Source organism: Poecilia latipinna, unplaced genomic scaffold (assembly GCF_001443285.1).
Source record: "Poecilia latipinna isolate Pla-1442-1.1 unplaced genomic scaffold, P_latipinna-1.0 Scaffold54, whole genome shotgun sequence".
Taxonomy (NCBI): Eukaryota; Metazoa; Chordata; class Actinopteri; order Cyprinodontiformes; family Poeciliidae; genus Poecilia; species Poecilia latipinna.
In genome coordinates this window covers 902,911-922,175 of record NW_015112670.1, presented here as the reverse complement: position 1 = coordinate 922,175, position 19,265 = coordinate 902,911, and the positions used below count along the sequence as shown (strand labels likewise).

Below are 19,265 nucleotides of genomic sequence, written 5' to 3'. Positions count from 1 at the left end.
GTGCTGTATGAAATTAAACATGAATTTCTTAACATAATTTTTTTTTTTTTTTTTTTTTTTGTGAAACATTTTAATGTAGTTTCATTCTAACACCCCAAATAAATAATAGAAGTCAAATGAAAGCCCGATTGTTTTTCTGAAATTTTCAGCCTGAGTGAGATTACTCTACTGCATTAAAAGACAGATGCATCTTAAGGCTTTTTGCTCCTCTTAATGCCACAAGGCTGGCATGGAGGGATTCGATTTGAATCTAGGGTGAGCTCAGTTGGAAGTGTTTTTACTATGAAATCATTTGTCAGATTGAAAGCCTCCTTTGTAGTTGGAAACAAAATCACTTCATTCAGTCCCCGAATCTTCTGCTTCGGCGCTGAACACGTCCTTCCTTCCTGCCAGAAACTGACGAAGCTGGGACAGTTCAGGGTGAAAGATGAGTCTCCTTCATCTGGGCCCAGCCTTCAACCTGGCAGCCTCTTCTTCAGCCGAGACAATGCAACAAAGCCGAGCACTTCACTCAAAGGTAGAGCCATTTATTTAAATTTACAAGGCCTATTGATTCCTTTCAGGTCGTTGGGATTTTAAAGCAGTAGTGAGTGTACCCTAATTAGGTTTTATTTTAGGCTGCCTAACTTTGCTGAAGGACATGAGAGCTGAAAGACTGGCGTTTCTATTGGGGGTCCTTTATGCTAATGGCTGTCTTGTTCTTCCTCACTGTCTCTTTCCTATCTTTAGTCTCTCCACAGAGTGACAAGCTGAGCTATGCTGCTGCTGCTCTGCAGGCACGAGGTAGCTCTCAATCACCAGGTCAAGCTTCCACCTCCATCTCTGCCTCACCACAGGTACTAAATATCCCCCTATCACGTTCTGCTCTGAAGGGCACCCACCAAACACCTGTTCATCAGCGAGCTGCAGCCCTTCTCCTCATTTAGACCGCAAAGAGGCAGAGGAGGCTGTAGAGGAAATGAAACCAGGCAGAAAAGCTTGATGCAGCCCAGGATATGTAGGTGTTTGAAGGTTTTTATGCACTTTTAATATTCTTATTGAGTTAATTAACCGTTATTTAACCAGGTGGGTTATGGAGAACAAGTTTTTATTTGGAATAGCAACCAAGTAATGTGTGATAAATCCAGTAAGTCTAACTTAAACTGAAGTGAATAGCTTTCATGTAGTTTTCAATGTATGCACATATTTATACCTGAAAATTACTTTATAATATTTTACATAAATAAATAAAAAAAATAAAACCTTCCTGAAAATCAGCCCAATGCTTATTTTAACAGCAAAGATAGAGCAACTTTTTCTGCTTTAGTCCACATTAGAAATGCAACCAAAATGCGGTGCTCTGAGTGGCAGCCTCAGAGCACCGCTCCTCTTTTTATGCAAACTGCTGCAGAGTGTGTACAAAAAAAGCTGACTCAGAATATTTTGCCTATGCTTGTTCATCTTAACGGAGCAAAAATCCCCAAGCTAGCAGATGTATTGTTTTTTTAATGATGCAATAAATAGTTTGATGGATAAGTTGCCTCTGCACTCTTGGTAAATACTCATTGCCTTCCGATGACCTTTCTCTGGCTCCAAAATAAAGTGAAAGTAACTTATCCTCACTTTCGCTTTACCAACATGTCTGCTTTCAATGGATAAATACACCGTGTTTTACTGTAACCTTATCTTACAATTTAAAGAAAACTCATGACGAAGCATCAGAAAATGTTGAGCTATTAAATGACTTGTTCCACCCTGAGATCGTTGCTGTGCTCTTGTCCAGGAAAAGTGAATTCTGCAAGTCAGTGACTCTATGCAGTCTGCTGGATTCCATTAGATAGAAACTTTTTAAACATCTATGAATAACTAATTGATAACTGGGATCGGTATGAATCTACGTATGATTGAAATGAAATAATTTTTTGTAAAGTTCCTTTAGACGACATTTGTTGTGAATTGATTTCCTCAAAGTATTTAGGCCTGGACGCGGTTTGGATGAAGGTTTCTTTGGTATTTTCAAAACCTGAATCTTTCTCTTCGTTCTCTTTCTGGACTCTGCAAACAGACTCTCTACTCACAGATATGTCAGTTGCCAAAATTAGGATAATCTCAATGATGGAATTTTCAAAGCAATTTTCATAAAATAGACCAACTCTGAAGATTTGATTGACAATAATCAATGAGTAACCGCTTAATAAAAGTTTTTCAAAATTCACTGATTTGTAGTAGATTCAGCTCCAGCCAAGAATCTGTTCAGTGAACCAGTTAGTGTCTTTGTATTCATGTTTTTTTTTTTACATACTTGCTACAGTAATTTTACACTTTTGTCATCCAGCCACCAGCAAAAAGAAAGTTTGAGTTCAGCAAAGAGCGACAGTCTCCCTCTGGACCTCCTCCGACAAAGAAAATGAGTCCAGGGGGCTCGCCTGAGACCAAAGCTGCCACCCCTAAATACAAACCGAGTCCTGTCGGCACGCCAAGCCCGAGCACTGCCAAAGGTAGCGGATCATTAATAAATCTATTTATGTTGTAAAACAAACAAACATCGAAACTGAGCTCTTTTTGCAGCTTCATCAGCAAAGAAATCTGCTGAGAAGAAGAAGGAGAGCCAATCCAAACCAGAACCTAAGCCCAAACTGAAGACAAAATCCAAGAGCGAGCAGCAGGTCCCGTTTAATCGGCTCATGGAGGGAGTTGTGTTTGTGCTGAGCGGCTTCCAGAACCCCTTCAGAGGGGAGCTGAGAGAAAAAGCGCTTGAAATGGGAGCCAAGTACCGGCCCGACTGGACACCTGACTCCACACATCTTATGTGAGTATTTCCCTTCAGGTTGATCACAAATCAGCTAATTATCCAGATTCACATTATTCTCGTAGTTTATAAGCATATATACTCCTTTATTGGATGTCACATGTTTTAGTAATGGCCTTAGCCAATCGGCAGTATTAGCTCTGGCGTCCTTCTTCCTCTCGTCAAGAATGCATAGATTTTCAATGGGATTTAGGTCCTTTGTTTGCAGAAGCATGGAGTTGTTTTTGTAACCTCCGAGTGAAAAGCTGTGCTGGTTTTGGACCAACACCAGCAGAGGACTTGGCCCCTCAAATCATTTCTGTTTAATCTTCACACCAATCATCTCCAGTTGGTGTGGCTTGTGAACCTTTGCCTACCATACTTTTTTCTTTCACACAACCTTTCATTTTATAAACTTGGATGCAGCAATCTGAGAACATCCACCTTCTTTAGCAATGACCTTTTCTGACTTGCTGTCTGAGATTGTCTTCTGGATGGCTATAAAGTCAGTAGTTTCCACATTAGTGTGTAGGCTGACATGTTTGTTAAATTTATTTTTAAGATCAACAAACAGATGCATAAAATATAAATCACTTCATGTACGTAATGAGTCTCTTTTTTTGAATTCAATTTGTAAAATAAACTTAAATAATGTTCTAATGAGCTGAGATCCAACTGGAGAGGCCAGCCTGGTCTCTCAGGTGAATGATTTTAAACATCTATCTTTACAAAAAGATCTTTAGTGACACTTTTGCATTTCCATTACAGATTTTCCACTAAATAAGTTCCTTTTATGTTTTCTGCTTGAATTGATTTTGTGCTGGAAAAGCAACTTTGCTCTTGTTCAACGGCAAACAAAATATAAAGATGCACTTAAGCATGAATGGTCGCCGATCTGCGGTTAACAGACCGTGCGGTAATGTCGACACAGCTCTAGTGAGATATGTGGGTGAAGTTTTAACAGTTCAGGATGTATGGTAGTTTCATATCAAAAGATGAATCAGAAGAAAGATCACACTGCAACTTTTCTTCATTTGTAGGCTATGGAGGATTCCACACAGTTTGTTGTTTTGTTCAAACAGAGTGCAAATTAATATGAAGAATGAGGCCCATGGTAGACGTTTCAAGCACGCCTGATTTGAATGGATAAGTGACAGATACACGAATAAGAAACAGGAAAATGAATCAGTTTCTGTTTAGGGGGGGGTATTCAGCTGGAATACTGAGGAAACCCGCCGTGAGCACGTAAACTTCAGTGATAACACATTTCTAATGCTCGCCGTGTCAAAGCTGTTAGGGAAGCTCCACGCTGCAGTTCTCTGGAGACGAGCGCTGCTTACAGATACTGCTGTGCAAAGCGAACCTGAAGATAAACGAGGAACAAATGCTAAAGAGCGAAGAGATAAGTCAACAGATCAATGCACTGAGAAACTGCACAGTGTAGATAAAAGAAAGTGGAGCAGGAATAAAGGCTTATTGTAGCTAAAATGCTCTTCATACTTTTGTTGAGAGGGAACTGCCTTTAGATAAAAAAATAATAATCCATTAAAGGTGCACCTCATCATCTTTTCTTTGTTTAATCGTTTAATGTCGGTAAACACATTGAAAATGAGACAAATTATTCCTAAAGAATTTTTTTTTTTTTGGTTTAACATACAAAGGTTTCTTTTAAATAAACCTTTCTTAATTTCCCCTTTAGTTTTTTATGCGTCCATGGTTCACATGGTCAGATCATCAGTTTAATGACTTTGTGTTTGCAGCTATTAGACCAGACTAACTTGTCAACTTCCCTGTTGTGTCATAAACATCTTTTTTGTTTGTTTTTCCGGATGCATGTTCCTGCCTCGTCCCATTATTCTACAGCTGTGCCTTCGCCAACACCCCCAAGTACAGCCAGGTGAAATCAGCAGGCGGCATCATTGTCCGGAAAGAATGGGTGATGGACTGCCATAAGAGGAAACAGAAGATCTCACATAAACGGTAAGAAAGCCATAGATGAGTGTCAGTATATTGATTCCTAAATATCACCACAGTATTTGGTATGCTCTTATATTTCTGGTAACATGCATTAAAGATTTGCTTACCAACAATATATTCTCCAGTTGGACAGGCACTCTCAGCCCCTTAATGCCAATAAATATGAAGATGTTTAAGCTCAGAGATATGAGTTTAACAATATCCTTCCACCTAACTTTCCAGTAATATGCTTGAAAACATAACTGCCATCTTCTTTTGACTTTTTGGGATTTAGCCTCTTGGTGAACAAACATGGCCAGCACCTTATCTCCCTTAACATGGCCATGACATTTTGCATAAGAAAAATGGGTGTATGTTGATTTTATTACATATTTTGAAATGTATATATTTCAGTGTTACTGTAGGATTGATAGTACAAGCAAGTTTATGGTAATAAGCACTTGCTGTGCAGCTGCAGAAACTCAGCTATGTGAGAAATATTTGTCAATATTAGTGAACTGTGGTATGTTTATTTCATTATTCTTGTTGAGTACACAAATGATCCACAGGCAATGCAAGGTTGTTGTGCACCAGCAGCTTTGATATTATGGCAAAGTTATGCAGAATCTTGTCTGTCCAGCATCCTTAGAAAACCTCTAGCTTCTGAAGTAGGAAATGTTTTTTAGACAGCTGTTATGGGTTTCTCAGTAGCACAGCTGGTGTAATTAAAACGATGTTAATTATGAATCTGGACGAGGTTTGTAATCTATGCAGTTTAAGTGGAAAATTAAACAAAAGATCGCAACTAGCACTTCGGTGTGTGAGGTAAAACCATTTTCTTTCACATAGTGTGATCATTCACTGTTGAGTTGATTTAATCTTCCAAGGCATTTCATTTTAGAGTTTTGCCAAATTATAGAACTATACTTAAGGTGGAGAACCAAGCACCTTACAGCCATATAAGTGTTCACTTCTTCCTACTCCTTTTCAAACAGAAAAGTAGTAGTAAACTAATTATTTTGTTCTTGATTATGTATGCATGTGTTTTCTCTGTTCTACTGATTACATTTGTTTCTTGTTTGAGATAAATTTATCAAATCAAATCAAATAACGGTGCAAGTGAATCAATGGAAGAATGTCTGCTGGATTGACAATGTGTGTGACTTTAATTTGATCTCTGCAGTTCTGCACAATGCTGGACTGAACAGCTGGGTTTAATTTTAGGCCCTGTAATGAGATGAACATGCCAGTATATGGATCTGAAAGCTGCCAAAAAGAGACAGGAGCCTAACACATGCTCCTAGCATTTATCTGTAGAAAGCATGTTTTACTGAGATACTGATTAAAACAACAACATACACTTGAAATGTCTGAGAAACTGCATTTGCATCTTGTGCTAATATTACGCAGTTCTAACTGAAATATAGAGCAAAGCTGTGAAAAGTCCCAAAACTCATGCCAACATCAAATGCATTAAACTGCACCAAATTTCATTTCAGACCTGCAGAGATGCTGAAACTCGTCCAAACGAGCAGCTGGTGGGGATTAAGTAGCACAGAACATGTGACTACAGTATGACTCCATGTCTGATGAGAACTCTCTTTTGGGCTGTGTCTGTTTTCCAGCCTTGTACAGTCTGTTCTCAGCAATCTCGCTGATTGAAACATCCAAAAATACTCCCACCACAGCAGGGAAGACCACTTGCTTCAGAGAGCACTGTAACCTTGAGTAGAAGATCCCTGCTGTGATCACAAATTCTGCCCACTGAGCTCCAGCAGCGCTCTAATTATATGGCTCATTATGGGGGTAGGGGTGAATTTGCAACATCAAGGTCCTCTGTCATGGTTCCTGATAAATCTGTCTGTACTGAATAATGTAGGGCTAAAGACATTGGGAGATCCAAATTTAATTGGGGTCTTACTGTATTATCTGTGTGGAGTTTTGATTTCTCGTTAAGAAATTCCCACATACATACTGTCTGCTCTATGTTAGGTTTTATGAATAATAAAAATTCTGACATCAAAGTAAAAAGTTCACTTATTTCAGTACTTTAATTTACTAAAGAAAACACATAGATGAATCACAAACAGAATGTTTTCAAACCTTTATTTCTGCTAATTATGATTATTTCTGCTTAGAACTGATTCATATCAGTTCTGTGGGAAAGAGATCTGTAACCTTTCAATTTGTCAGTAAAAATTGGCTCTAATTCATTAAAAATATGTTTTCTGTGGTGTCGGATCAAATATGTGCCATTCTTTAATTACAGCATAAGTACATGTACAACATTTGGTCTTGATGGTTCCTACCTGAAAATCCGCTTTAAGATGCCTTTAGATCCCAGGAATGCACGATTAATAAAAAATATGTTTAATACCTTCTTACAGGCGGTTTTTTTTTTTTTTTTTTTTTTTAAATTTTTTAATCTGACAATCCTTGTTGGAGCATAGATTTTAATTTACTGAATTCAGCTCCACTTTTGTTATAGGTTAAAGATTGGAGAGAATGAATAATTAATATATAGTTCATTTTAACTGCTCTTTGGGAAAATAAGGATTTTTCAAAGTTTTCAACCTTTGTTACATCTTAAAATGTTTAGTTTCTAAAATAATTGTGCCATTTTATAAAAGTGTTTGTCTTTCTGTTTTACTTGTTTGTGTTCAAGTATACAATAGGAAAATTCACAATAATCGCCATGGAAAGAGCAATTTGATAACTTTTTATTACATAACTTTTCAAAAAAAAATATGTATGAAATAAAATGCAATTTCAATAAATAAAGCTGAGTAAATTAAATATTGCTATGCAGCCAAGTTTTTATCTTTGAGCTTTATTTCAAAAGAAAAATTCAAGGAGAATACAAATAAAAAGTTCACTTCAACCTGCCATTCTCCCTCATGTTCGCCTCTCTCTGTAAACCTCCTATTGTGCCGGTGAGAACTCTGGGCTCCCCTGCCCAGCACCGCTATTGTGCTGCATGTTGAGTGTGCAGCTTTGATGATGTATTCTTTATTTAAAAGCTGCATCTGCTATGGGTAATTAAAAGAACCACTTACTTTGATGATGACAAGCACCCGTACAAATCTGCACACTCACGCTGTAACTGTTGTTGTCGAGCATCTGGAGGTAAAACGCGCAGCTTCGCTCGGCTCCTGACATGCATGCAGGCTGTGGAGTGTTTGTAATAATCAGATTGGGACATCAGCTAAGAACCCCAGCCGACACTGAATATATATATAGTCATTTAACAATCATTGAGCAACAAAGGACACATAAAACCAGAAGATGAGAAATACTCAACCGGCTTGGCTAACAAAATTAGCAAATTAGCAAACAGATTTTAATCCACTAAAAGAGGATAGTTGGGTCCAAAATATTAATGCAATCAGGCTGTAGTATTTTTTTTTTAAATGATATGGAAATAAGTCTGAAAATAAAAACTTGCATAAATAATCTACAGCTCATAAAAGTAGCCGCTACACAAAGGAATTATGATTTTACTTTCAAAGTGATTCTCCTACATAACGCATTGAGCCAGAAGTTTAGAACTACATTGTCATCAGTTGTGGTTGCACTAAATAATAATACTAGATCGGCTGCATTAGTGAGGGTTGTGATTTATGCTGGTGATTTGATATATAGTAGAAACATTTTTGAGCTCAACATGTAAAATCTATGAAAACTGTCCTGCAACTTCAGAATTTTTTGTTTTTAACCTGAAATGTTCTAATCAACTGGAGCTCTAATTGATATTTTTATTAGTTTTTCTGCTCCAAGTAAACATTTCAAGTAAACTTTCGTAAATACATTAACAAATTTTGTTAAAATACACTGCATGGGCTAAAAAAGACAATGCCTCCAAATTTTAAGCTCACACTATTGATGAATTGATCATTATTTGGGCTCATAATGTTCATGAGCCTGAGCCTCATGGCGCTGCTGCAGACAATAGGTCTGATGGCTGCATCACTTCATCTGCCTGCAGAAATCTTTTAAAACAAACTCTTAAAGCAGATTTTGTTTGACCTCCGCGTCTCGGCCCTCTTACTTTACAAGAATGTTTAACTTCTACACCATGACTTCGTCCATTTATTTTATCGGATGTGTCCTTTAAAGTTAGCTGGCTAAAAAGCCCACGCGGGTAACCCTAAACGGAATCTGTTCATCCATAATGTTAGAACCGAAATAATGTGTGATTTAGCACACAAATCATTTCTTCCATCTAAGAAGAGGCAGGAATAATTCAAACATGTTGATCTGTTTTTTTGGTGATAGCCACTCTTACTGTCACAACTTCATTTACTTCCTTTTCCCATAGTCTCATTTATCATTTTCCAATTTCCTGGCCTATGCAGAGGTCAGTTAAATGTCCTCCTTCACTGCGTGCTAAAATGATTTCACCTTATCTACAGTATATCACTTCTGTGCTTCAGTTATCCCCCCAGATAACTTTCAGCTGACTTTATAGAGGCTTGAGGGGATTGTCTGGGAAAGGTTGGCAGATGATTTACTCCTAGTCTGCAAGTTGTTTTTTTAATGCAGTTGTTTCAGAGCAGCTGGGATGGTTCCTTCCGGTTTCTGCCTGTTTTGTACAAGAGTGTCTCAAAAAATTGAGTATGAATAAAATATTCATCAAAGCCTGTTCCAAAATTATTGTCCATGCTGTCAGAAATCTGTCTTTGGTGATTTAAAGGATCCTTTCTTACTTTCTGCTCTCGGTGATTCAGTTGCTTCCGTTTGGACTCGGACCGAAACGTCTGAGATTCAGGAAAAACACATTTGTCCCAAGAGCTGTGCATTTCCTGAACTCAGATCCGTCCGTACCTATAACTGTTTTTCTCCATGTCAGTTTTAAAAAGTGTAGTTCTTTTTTAGCACTTGCCTGCTTATTGCACTTTTTTTATATTGTTTTTATGTATCTCTGTTTTTATGTACTGCTGCTGCTCCCTATACCTCTTTAATTGCCCCTTGGGGATGAATAAAGTTATATGGAATGGAATGGTGTTATATTGTGCAGCCCTAAGTATTTCTCTCTAAACAGCAAGGTTTTATTGAAAAAGTTGCTTCTGGCTGACATCAACTGTTTTGGGATTAATACGATTCAGTTTTAATTTCTTAATGCCTTAAGCATCTTACCATCACAAAGTTATTTTCCTTCCTGAAATGAAAAGTGAAATATGAGAGGCATAAAGAGCACTAATGCTTGATACTTATAATAATTAGTTAACATTTAGATATAATATGTTGCACAGTTCTTCCTGGGATTTTTATTTTCAAAAGAAATCCAAAGTTCTTTCCTCAGGTCAGATATTACTAAAGTTGTGTCTGGGTCAGGGGCAGCTTAATATGAAGAAGTGCAACACTGCAGCACACAGATTCACAAAACTCCCCAAACTCTAAAATGGACTTAGCTTCACTACATCCTACAGACTGTGGTTATCAGTGTTGCTTGTGAATCTTTTTTTTTTTTTTTTTTACCAGCCCCTTCTACTCAACCTCAAATTAATTTGTTGGGTTACAGTCCTTTATTGGGACTGTATGCCTTTAGCCTTTTTTTATTGGTCTTATGCTATATTGTAATTTGCAGAGTAACTTAAGTTTGAGTTTTTAATTAGCTTTAGACTAGAAATGTTAAAATAGACAGAATAAAACATTTAATTATAACTGTAACAACTCTGTATGAGTTTCACTTTTTGAATGAATGAAATAAATGAACTTTTCTTTGCTAACTTTTCTAATTTGCCGAGATTCACCTGTATAAGTCCCAGTGAGTTTCTGTATAACTATCTCCTCTGTTATTCCCTTTATAAATCAGTATTTCTGTGCACGCTTTAATCTTTGCTGAGAAAATTGAACAAAGTAATCATTACCTCAATCTGAAATGGAGTTGTGGGAAAGCTGTAGATCAAATAAAAATGTGATTTGATCATTGCACAATGCAAAACCAACAATACTTCTAATTATGAGGCCATTCTGTGTTTGTTGATTTCTTTGCTTCAGACAGATTCCCCCCCTCTCAGGAGGAGTAAATCTGTCCTAGGACTCCTAGATTTAAAAGTTATTCAGAGGTGCTGGTGATGTTTTAAACATTAGGACATGGGTTCATTCATCTGGAGAAAAAATGTCTGAAACTTGCTCTTTTTTTGCAGAGGCTAGCAGGTAAGGGCCTCACTACACTTTGAATCACGTTGTAAAACAGATGGGGAAACGAGATATATTACCCAGTTGTTCTTTCCCCTCTGGCATTTCATCATCCTGACACATTTTGTTTCTTGCTTTCCGTCAGCTACTTGATGGATGGGGCGGAGTCCAGCTCCGAGAGCGAAACGGATGGCGATGACCAGAGTGAGGAGGAAATCGAAACTAAGGTCAATTTGTCTTATAAGTGAGCCAATAAATATAATCGTGGGGTTAAAGAATTATGTGAAGTTTAAAGATCCGGAGTCCGGCTGTTCTCGCAGACTCCACAGAAGCAGGCGAAACAAGTCACCCCGAAAAAGACACCAGAAAAAAAGCATGAGGACGATGAATATGGGGGCTCGACTGACGTGGATGAACCAGGTAATAAGTTAAAAATTGTCAAGGAAAATCAAATAGTAAAAACTTATTTTATTTGATCTGTCCTGTTCTGTTGTCTTTCATTGTACCTTAATTTGGATGTTCCTTTAGTTTGATAATTGGGTAGAGAGGGTTTTCTTTAAATGGCTGGAAAGTTTAAAACAGGGTTTCAGCTGATTTGTGACCAAAGTTCACCTAAGACTAATAGAATGAGAAGATTTAATTAAAGAGGTGGAAGTTTAATGGAAAGGGGGATACAGAGGAACTTGAGTACATAAAATATCTAATTGTGAAGTTAGTTAAATAAAGAGAAAGTCCACAAGCATCTTAACATTTTCTTAACTTTAAATTATTTTGGGAGTTGTAGAAGAAGGCAGGGGTATGTTTATAAAAACATTTTCATTAAGTTTATGTGAATGATTGACGCTAAATGTAACAACATAAAACGGAGGTAATGTGAAAAATTTCCCTTTTTTAGCCTTACATCTTGTGTTATTTCCTCATCAATTATATACGTGGAGTGTTTTGTTTTTCTTTCATGCATGTCTGAGAAATCATTGAATTTCCCGTGGCAGCCGTTTGGGGGTGCCTAAATGCTTGCTCTCACAAAGCTCCGCCTATTTCCACAAAGCTCTCTGCAGCCTCCAGCTGAGCTTCGGCCTCACAAAGCACCCTTCCCTCACACAGCTTCATCCCCTTTAAGTAAAAATAAAAACTAAATGTAAAGCATTTATTATCCAAAGAACTTTGAAGTACCTTCTAGCTGCAGGCGCTAAATTCATTCATGATCTACACACAGGAGCAGCCCTGCAGGCTTCAAGCTTTCCATTTTTCCAGATTATTTTTGCATCAGATTGCGTTGAATGTCTTTCTTTTTATCTTTCTCTTCTGCGACTGCATGCGGCTTCTTCTCATTATGGCTTAGTTTAAATTTTCCTTCTAAATGTGCCAGTGTCGCAGACCAATTCATACCTCAGTTGAGTATTCGTATAAAGTTCTTGTCAGCCTATAGAACACGTGACTGATGGATTCCCTACTTGTTTGCCAAAATAAAGTGATTTCTTTGCTCTTTTTCCCATCTTCTAACTCTCCTCTAACTCCCAAACAATAAATAAAAACATGAATTTATTATCCAAATCATTCTCAACTATGCATAGTTGTTTGTAAATTATTTTTTTATTTTATTTTATTTTATTTTTTTTTGCATGGTGTCTGTAATAGCCTTCTAATTTACAGAAGGGTCGGTTCTGACAGCCATGCATGGTGTCAATCAAAACCCCAGTTTCTAACATCAAAGCCTATGCTAATTTGGTCCATTCACTGAGCTCAGCAATTGCTGATCCTCATTTATTAACTAACCCCCAAAAGAGCAAAAGCAGAAATAAAACCTTCCGGCAGAATATAAATCCTTCTCATTTTTTTTTTTTAACTTTGTTTTATTTTACTGCTGAAGTAAAATAAAACTGCTCTGTCACACTCAATTTTATTTCAATAGCATAAAAAGACACAATATTCCAGCATCACCTTCATGTGTATTTGAGACTGTAGATTACAGTCTTTTTTTTTTTTTTTCCCCTCAAAGAGGCTGCCTCTGATTTTTGGACGTGTCAAAGAATTATGTTGCATCATTGCCAATGGTACGGCATTCTCTATGTTTATGTTCATCTGTGGTGCACTGCTGCTACAGAACTGAAGTAGCTGTGACTCAAATAGCATAACTTAAACTCACGTTATCTAATGCAGACACTTCACTGTTGTCAGCATGCTGAATACTTGAAACTTAAAATATGACCTACTTTCTTTTCTATTTCTCCGAGTGTCTAACCAGAGCATTTAGTTGTTATTCCCAGAAATAATCATTTTCTTCTCATGTTTTAGATCATTGCATTTTTGTTGTGCTCCGGTACAATAACAATAAAAGCTTTCTGATCCTGCTGCCCTTGAGCCAGTAGCAAAACATCAATACTTTTCTACTGAAGCCTTAGGAGCCTGACAACACAAATCTAAACTGAGAAAGTTGGAGGTAACTAATTTAAACTTAAGTAAGTTAAATACCAAAGGTGTCAAATAAATTCTAAGTCGGGCGTTGGATAAACTGGAAGTTGAAATGATCATTTTGATCCAACACAAAATTGAAATTTGAAAGAAGAAAACGTGAAGACATTTTAGTCATTGAGCTCTGACATGTAATCCAATAGGAAAACACATATTGAATGACAGAACCATAAATCTCCTTGGTATAAACGATTAAGAACATCTCGGTGTGGAACAAATCCAAGAGCCGAGATTAAGTGATTCATTTGAAGTGATTGATTTTATTCCCTCAAACTACTGGAGCCTGAAAGAGGGCAACAGCACAGCTGAACTAGACTGAATGAATATAGAGGGAGCTAGGGGACAAAATGAGAGTCGTAGGATTAGACAAAGGTGGTAGCCACTTGGGAAATGGAGGAGTTTACGTCGCCACTGCGAACAGGGCAAGAGTGAGAAACCATGCAGCTCGGGTGGAAAGCGAGAATGGAGTGGAGCAGTAATGACTGCAAAGGGACTTGTGCATGATTCTCATTTCTATGTTAATGTGAGACCCGAAGTAAAGTGGTGAGGTGCATCATTAAGAAGAGACAACAGCCTCTGACCCACCAACACACCACGCTACATGCGGACTGCATTTTAAACAGCTGCCCCCTGCCCCCCTCTACGCTTCCCCCAACTAAAACCCCCAACAACACAGCCTGGCAAGAAGCGTGTTGCCAGCAAGGTTACATGGAAAGAAATGCTTATGTATATTTCATAGAAATGTGGACTCACCTGGCATTTTAATGAGACATTAAACTCCTCTCCACAGATGGCAAGGAATCTAAAGCAGATTTAACTCTTGCACATATTAAAGTTAATTAGCTTTAAGATTAGGGCCACAGAGCAGTCAGCACATCTCGCCCTCGCCGAATTCATATGTTGAGTTGCAAAAACGAATATTTAACTTAAAAATACAATTCCCTGCAAGACTTTTCTTTCATTAGAGTAAATCTGGCATTCCAGGGAAACCACTGATTATTAACTTATAACTTTTTTTTTTTTTTTAGCAGGAGAAGATGAAGGTGATGATGAATCGGGAGTGGATACAGAAGACGAGCTGCAGAGGTAACTGGAAGAAATATCAGACTGTGATTGTAGTTCTTAGCTTGGCTCAGATTTGTGCCATAAATGCATCATTTTATCTCATGTTCTAAGTGCCCTTTCCAACTTTAAACCATGTTCTATGAATTAATTTCTAAATACACTTATACAATACTGCATACATGCATTTTAGTGTCAAAAAGTAAACAACTGTGTCTTCAAAGAGGTGTGTTGCTTTAAAAAAAAAAAAAGGAATAAAGTTGGACGTATGTTTTGCAATAGTTATTTGTATTAGTAATCCAGTTTTATAATTGGCTATTTCCTATTTAAAACTGATGTAATGTCTGATGAAAGAATGGCAGATTCACTGTGAATGTCACAATATTCTAAAGCACATCTATCATTATAACAGCCAGACTCTCCTAAAACGTCTCAAACTGGCAGGAATTAGAGATGCAGAGGAAAATCGGCTTACTGTAATAGTATATGTTGTTTCTTTTGTTTTGCTTTTCAGCTTGTCTTATCCTGATCATTGTTTAGCTGGTCTGAAACTAAAGAAAAAAAATAAGTCAGTGTGTTGGTTTAAATATTTGCAGATTACGCTTACAACAGGAATCGTTATTTTCTACCACATATTGGGACACTACTGCAGTTTGTTGAAGGTGCTAGAGCTACAGAAACTTGAGCAAATCACAGGGTGACCGAGCTCATTTGATCAAAGTTCCTCTTTTTTACCCTTTTGGTCTTTCATTGTTTCTCCTGGAACAAGTCTGACTGACATGCTGGGACGTTTCCTGTTGGCACAGTACTTCTTCTTGTTTAGGAGCGAATTCATTCATTCATAGGTCATATCTGAGTGGCTTCCTATCAATGCAGCCTTTCTCTGCACTTACTAAAAAAGCTTTGGAAATGACCAGGTACTGGACTGAAAAACAAGCTGGTAATGTCAATGAACAGCCTTCACAGATTTTGCTCAAGACTCTTAGGATGTTAAAAAGATTCTTTGGAGGAAATCTACAGAGAACATGGGTTGGTTCAGGACTATTCTGTGAACAGAAACAAAAAAAAGCTTTAGACTAACCGGAATTGTCTCCTATTGTGTGATGAGCATTGAAAGATGCGGCCTACATTGTGTTCTCCTTGTCAAAGGGTGGAGAGCAAACAGAAGAAAGCAGCTGCGAAAGAATCATCAGCAAAAGAAGAGGACCCGTATGGGGGGTCGACGGATGAAAACACAGATGCTGAAGCGGAAGAGGATCATCCCATCCCCGAGCTGCCAGGTACGTCTGCCTCTGCTCTCATCTCAGCGTCTTCCTGTCTCTGTTACTCATGCTCCGCTTGCGAGAACACATCTGTCTCTGATGGTCTGATGCACGGGACGCTGCAGCTGCTCACAAAATTGATGGCCAAACACAAACACCAAAAGTGTCTTCTGTTTGCTTTTGTGCTCGTTCCCTTTTGACAAAAGACATCCATATATTCCTGTCCTCCTTGCTGTCTAGTCAGGCACCTGCCTTCTTTGATTTTCTTTTCATGTTTTATTCCTTTCCAGATTTTCTTCACGGAAAGCACTTTTTCCTTTATGGAAAATTCCCAAACAACGAGAGGCGACTACTTCTACGGTACATCGTTGCCTTCAACGGGTAGGAGCAAACTTTTTTTGTGTGCCACAAGTCATTTTAAAAACTGAACTTTTTACACCAGACACCTAGCAAAGACGCTGCATATTTACTTTATAAGTGCATATCTCACTGCTGTGTTTTCTTCAGAGAGATCGAGGAGTACATGTCAGAAAAAGTGCAGTTTGTGGTGACAAGTGGCGGATGGCACGAGTCCTTTGAGGATGTAAGTTGTCTCCCTTTGAAATGTAATTTAATGAAGATGTCCAACATAACATTTAACTTTTGAATGAATGGATGCACTTGCCATTATGTGCCACTTCCAAAAGACGGTATCCTGACAAATTGCTGGAGGAAATTTTGCTAGTTGTTGCTAAGTTACACCGAGGGCACCTCAAGAATGCCTTTTAAAAGCCTCAGACCTCCCTAAAGATGCAATCCTAGAGTTCGATGCTGTTATCACCATTTTGAAAGGTATAATAAAACCATCAAGGAAATTGGGGCAAATTATTTTTGCCTACCTAGAGTACCCTTCAAACATGTATGAAATTATTTAGCTGAGTTGGATTTCAGCAGCTTTGCTTAAATCAAGCTTTTACCGGCTGATGCCGATTTGTGGTTTTATTTGAAGTCCGTCCTTCACATTCGTCCATTTCAAATTATCTTTCAGTAGACAGTAACAAATTAAAATCCTCTGTGTCCACTTTTTTTTTTTTTTTTTTACTCAGCTAAGGCATGCAGCAATCAGATGAAACTAATGTCCTGGAGGTATTAGATTGGAATACTTAAGATTGCAGCCCCAGGCGTATGCCTGTAATAATCATGGACTGGTATAAGATTCACACACCTTCAGTATAATATGCCACTGTGTCAAAACACTTACCAAAAATTTATAACATGATGTATATGCTTTTATGTCTATATAAAAATATAACTTCTTCCTGCTGCTGGTAAATTAATGCATTTTTACAGGTAATATTTCTCATTTTTGACTTAAGCAAAAGTGTTCAAGTGTTTCTTATTAGAGTAACACCAACCAATTAGCCTGATAATGGACAGTTTACCCTTCACCTGCAGGTCAAGCAAGGTAAAAATTGTAGATTGTCTTTATTAAACGTGTCAAAACTAAAGCCAAAAGTTTGGAAGCACGACATTCTCTGTTCACAGAAAATCAGGTTCTATGTATTAAACCGGATTAGATGGATATATGAATGCCTTTTTCTCGTACCCGTCATTTTTAGTAAGTTTTCCTCATAGAACAGGCTGTTGATGACTTTACAGACTGTAATGGTGTGAGCTGTGGTCAAGAAAGAATTGCCTGATTGCGATTACTGTCTAAATTCAGGTGATTTTTGATCTTTCTAGCATCGTAATCATCATTGGCACAAAGATTTACACGTTTCTATTTGATTTGTTTGTTTTTTTTTGTTGCTCACATCGATCCCAGGCGCTGATGGAGAATTGCAACCTGAACTTTGTGAAGCCTTCATGGATTTATGCGATCAATGAACGTCAGAAAATGCTGCCCTACCAACCTTACACTGTCGTGCCCTGAAAAATACACCACAAGCGCACACTGAGGAGTCTGGCACGCTCTCTTCCAGTCCTGATGAAGGTGCAAATGGGAAAAGCCATAGTTCTTTTTCTGATTAGCCACTTCAAACGAGCAATAAACCATTAAGTGTTCACTTATGTTTTTGTTTTTTTTACACGGACTTGTGTGATGGTAATAAAATAACTTGAGATGTTTTCTCCAGAGAGCTGGGACTTAAATGCTTATTAAATCATCTCCCTTGAGTTAAGCAGTAGCTTAGTTATAGATTTATTTTTATTTGCCCTTTCTCCTCTGAGTTGTTCATCACAGTCAGGCGAGAAAGAGTCATCCTTCATGTGAAGCTCATCTCCTGGACGTTAGGATAAGAAGCAAAGTTCCTGATTCAGGCCTTGTTGGAGTTTCTCGATCCAAACGCAGCTGCTGTCTGCCTCTGCTCTTCACTGCAACCTCGGGCTACGGGACGGGAATGAGTAATGATGCTGTCCTGACTGCCAGTGGCACTGATAAGAGACTCAATGTTGCAGACTGTTAGACTTTATGAGATCAACCCAAAGTCAAGTGAAAGGTTGAGGTTACTTAATGCTGCAGTCAAGAATTGGAAAAAATTACATCAGGAATACAGGAGTCTAATAAAAACGAAGACCTGAGTAGGGGTGGGTTTGTTTTCTGTTTTATTTTCTGTTCATTGTCTGCTTTCTGTATGTTTGGAAAAGATGAGCTCACGAATTAAAAAGACAGGCCAGGATTTTATATCATTTTTGTTTTGTTTAAAAATGCCAGTCTAATTTATGGAGTTTTCTGTGGCATATTGGATTCTCATCTGTCTGTTGCGGCTTCTTTGACTCTCTGTCTTAAGCTATTTTTCCTATTGCTGTGGTGCATAATTATTTTTGCCCAAATAAAAAGGGTTTTTTAATTAAAAACATGTCTGTCGTTGCTTATTAATCCGACTTGCTTTGCACTCGGCCGCCCTCATTTCTCCCTGGCTCTGACTCTGTTGCTGCTTGAGCGACTCTTCTTTCTCATTCCCTCTCTGATCTGGAGTCCTCTTTCCACTCTAATTTACTGCTCCTCCTTTTTTCAAGCCCAGAGCCACTGGGTCTCCCGCACTTCAGTCAAGGGGATTAGAAGGACGGTATGTGGACGAGAGATGGGGAAAGTAGGAATGGTTACAGGGGAGACTGAATACAGGAAAGATGAAAAGGTCTGAGTTCTCAGCAAGGATCCATTTTTGATGCTGCCAAGTATTGGATTGTCTGTTGTACTTCTAGGTTGAGGGCCGTTCACAGGCGTACAACCACGACTGCAGTATGTTGGAGTTGATTTCCTGTAGCCTTGTGTGTACCGATTTGCTTCTTATGACGGGTGAGTTTAGGGTCAAACTCATTTATGTCATATAATAAGAACATGTATTGCCTGTAAAGATGTCAGCCCATTGCAGCGCCCTTTTTTTTTTTTTTTTTTTAGTAAACTCCATTTCCATCATCTTGGTGACAGGAAGTGTGAGCAGCTTCAAAATAATATTTCTTTAAGTAGCACCTCAATTTGTGCCAACAAGATTTATTCTTTACTTGTAACATTTTTTTATGTTCCCTGTGAAGTTTAGCAATGATTGAAAAATCTCTGTCTAATAGTGTGAACTGTGTACCAAAATTTGTATTTTGGTGCATTCCAGTTCCTTATTTCTGAAATA

General features: G+C 38.0%; 1 protein-coding gene across 1 annotated transcript in view; it reads left to right on the top strand.

Moving 5' to 3' along the window:
- xrcc1 (X-ray repair complementing defective repair in Chinese hamster cells 1) overlaps window positions 1–18,495 on the top strand; it is a 28,302-nt gene extending 9,807 nt beyond the window's left edge. Inside the window, exons 6-17 of the mRNA XM_015053611.1 lie at window positions 394–517; window positions 730–836; window positions 2,315–2,477; window positions 2,548–2,788; window positions 4,631–4,747; window positions 11,010–11,091; window positions 11,185–11,284; window positions 14,365–14,422; window positions 15,548–15,678; window positions 15,951–16,041; window positions 16,168–16,243; window positions 17,465–18,495. Of these exons, the coding sequence (XP_014909097.1) occupies window positions 394–517; window positions 730–836; window positions 2,315–2,477; window positions 2,548–2,788; window positions 4,631–4,747; window positions 11,010–11,091; window positions 11,185–11,284; window positions 14,365–14,422; window positions 15,548–15,678; window positions 15,951–16,041; window positions 16,168–16,243; window positions 17,465–17,572 (1,398 nt within the window). The 3' untranslated portion in view covers window positions 17,573–18,495. The remainder of the gene's footprint in view (window positions 1–393; window positions 518–729; window positions 837–2,314; window positions 2,478–2,547; window positions 2,789–4,630; window positions 4,748–11,009; window positions 11,092–11,184; window positions 11,285–14,364; window positions 14,423–15,547; window positions 15,679–15,950; window positions 16,042–16,167; window positions 16,244–17,464) is intronic.
- Window positions 18,496–19,265: the final 770 nt, after the last annotated feature.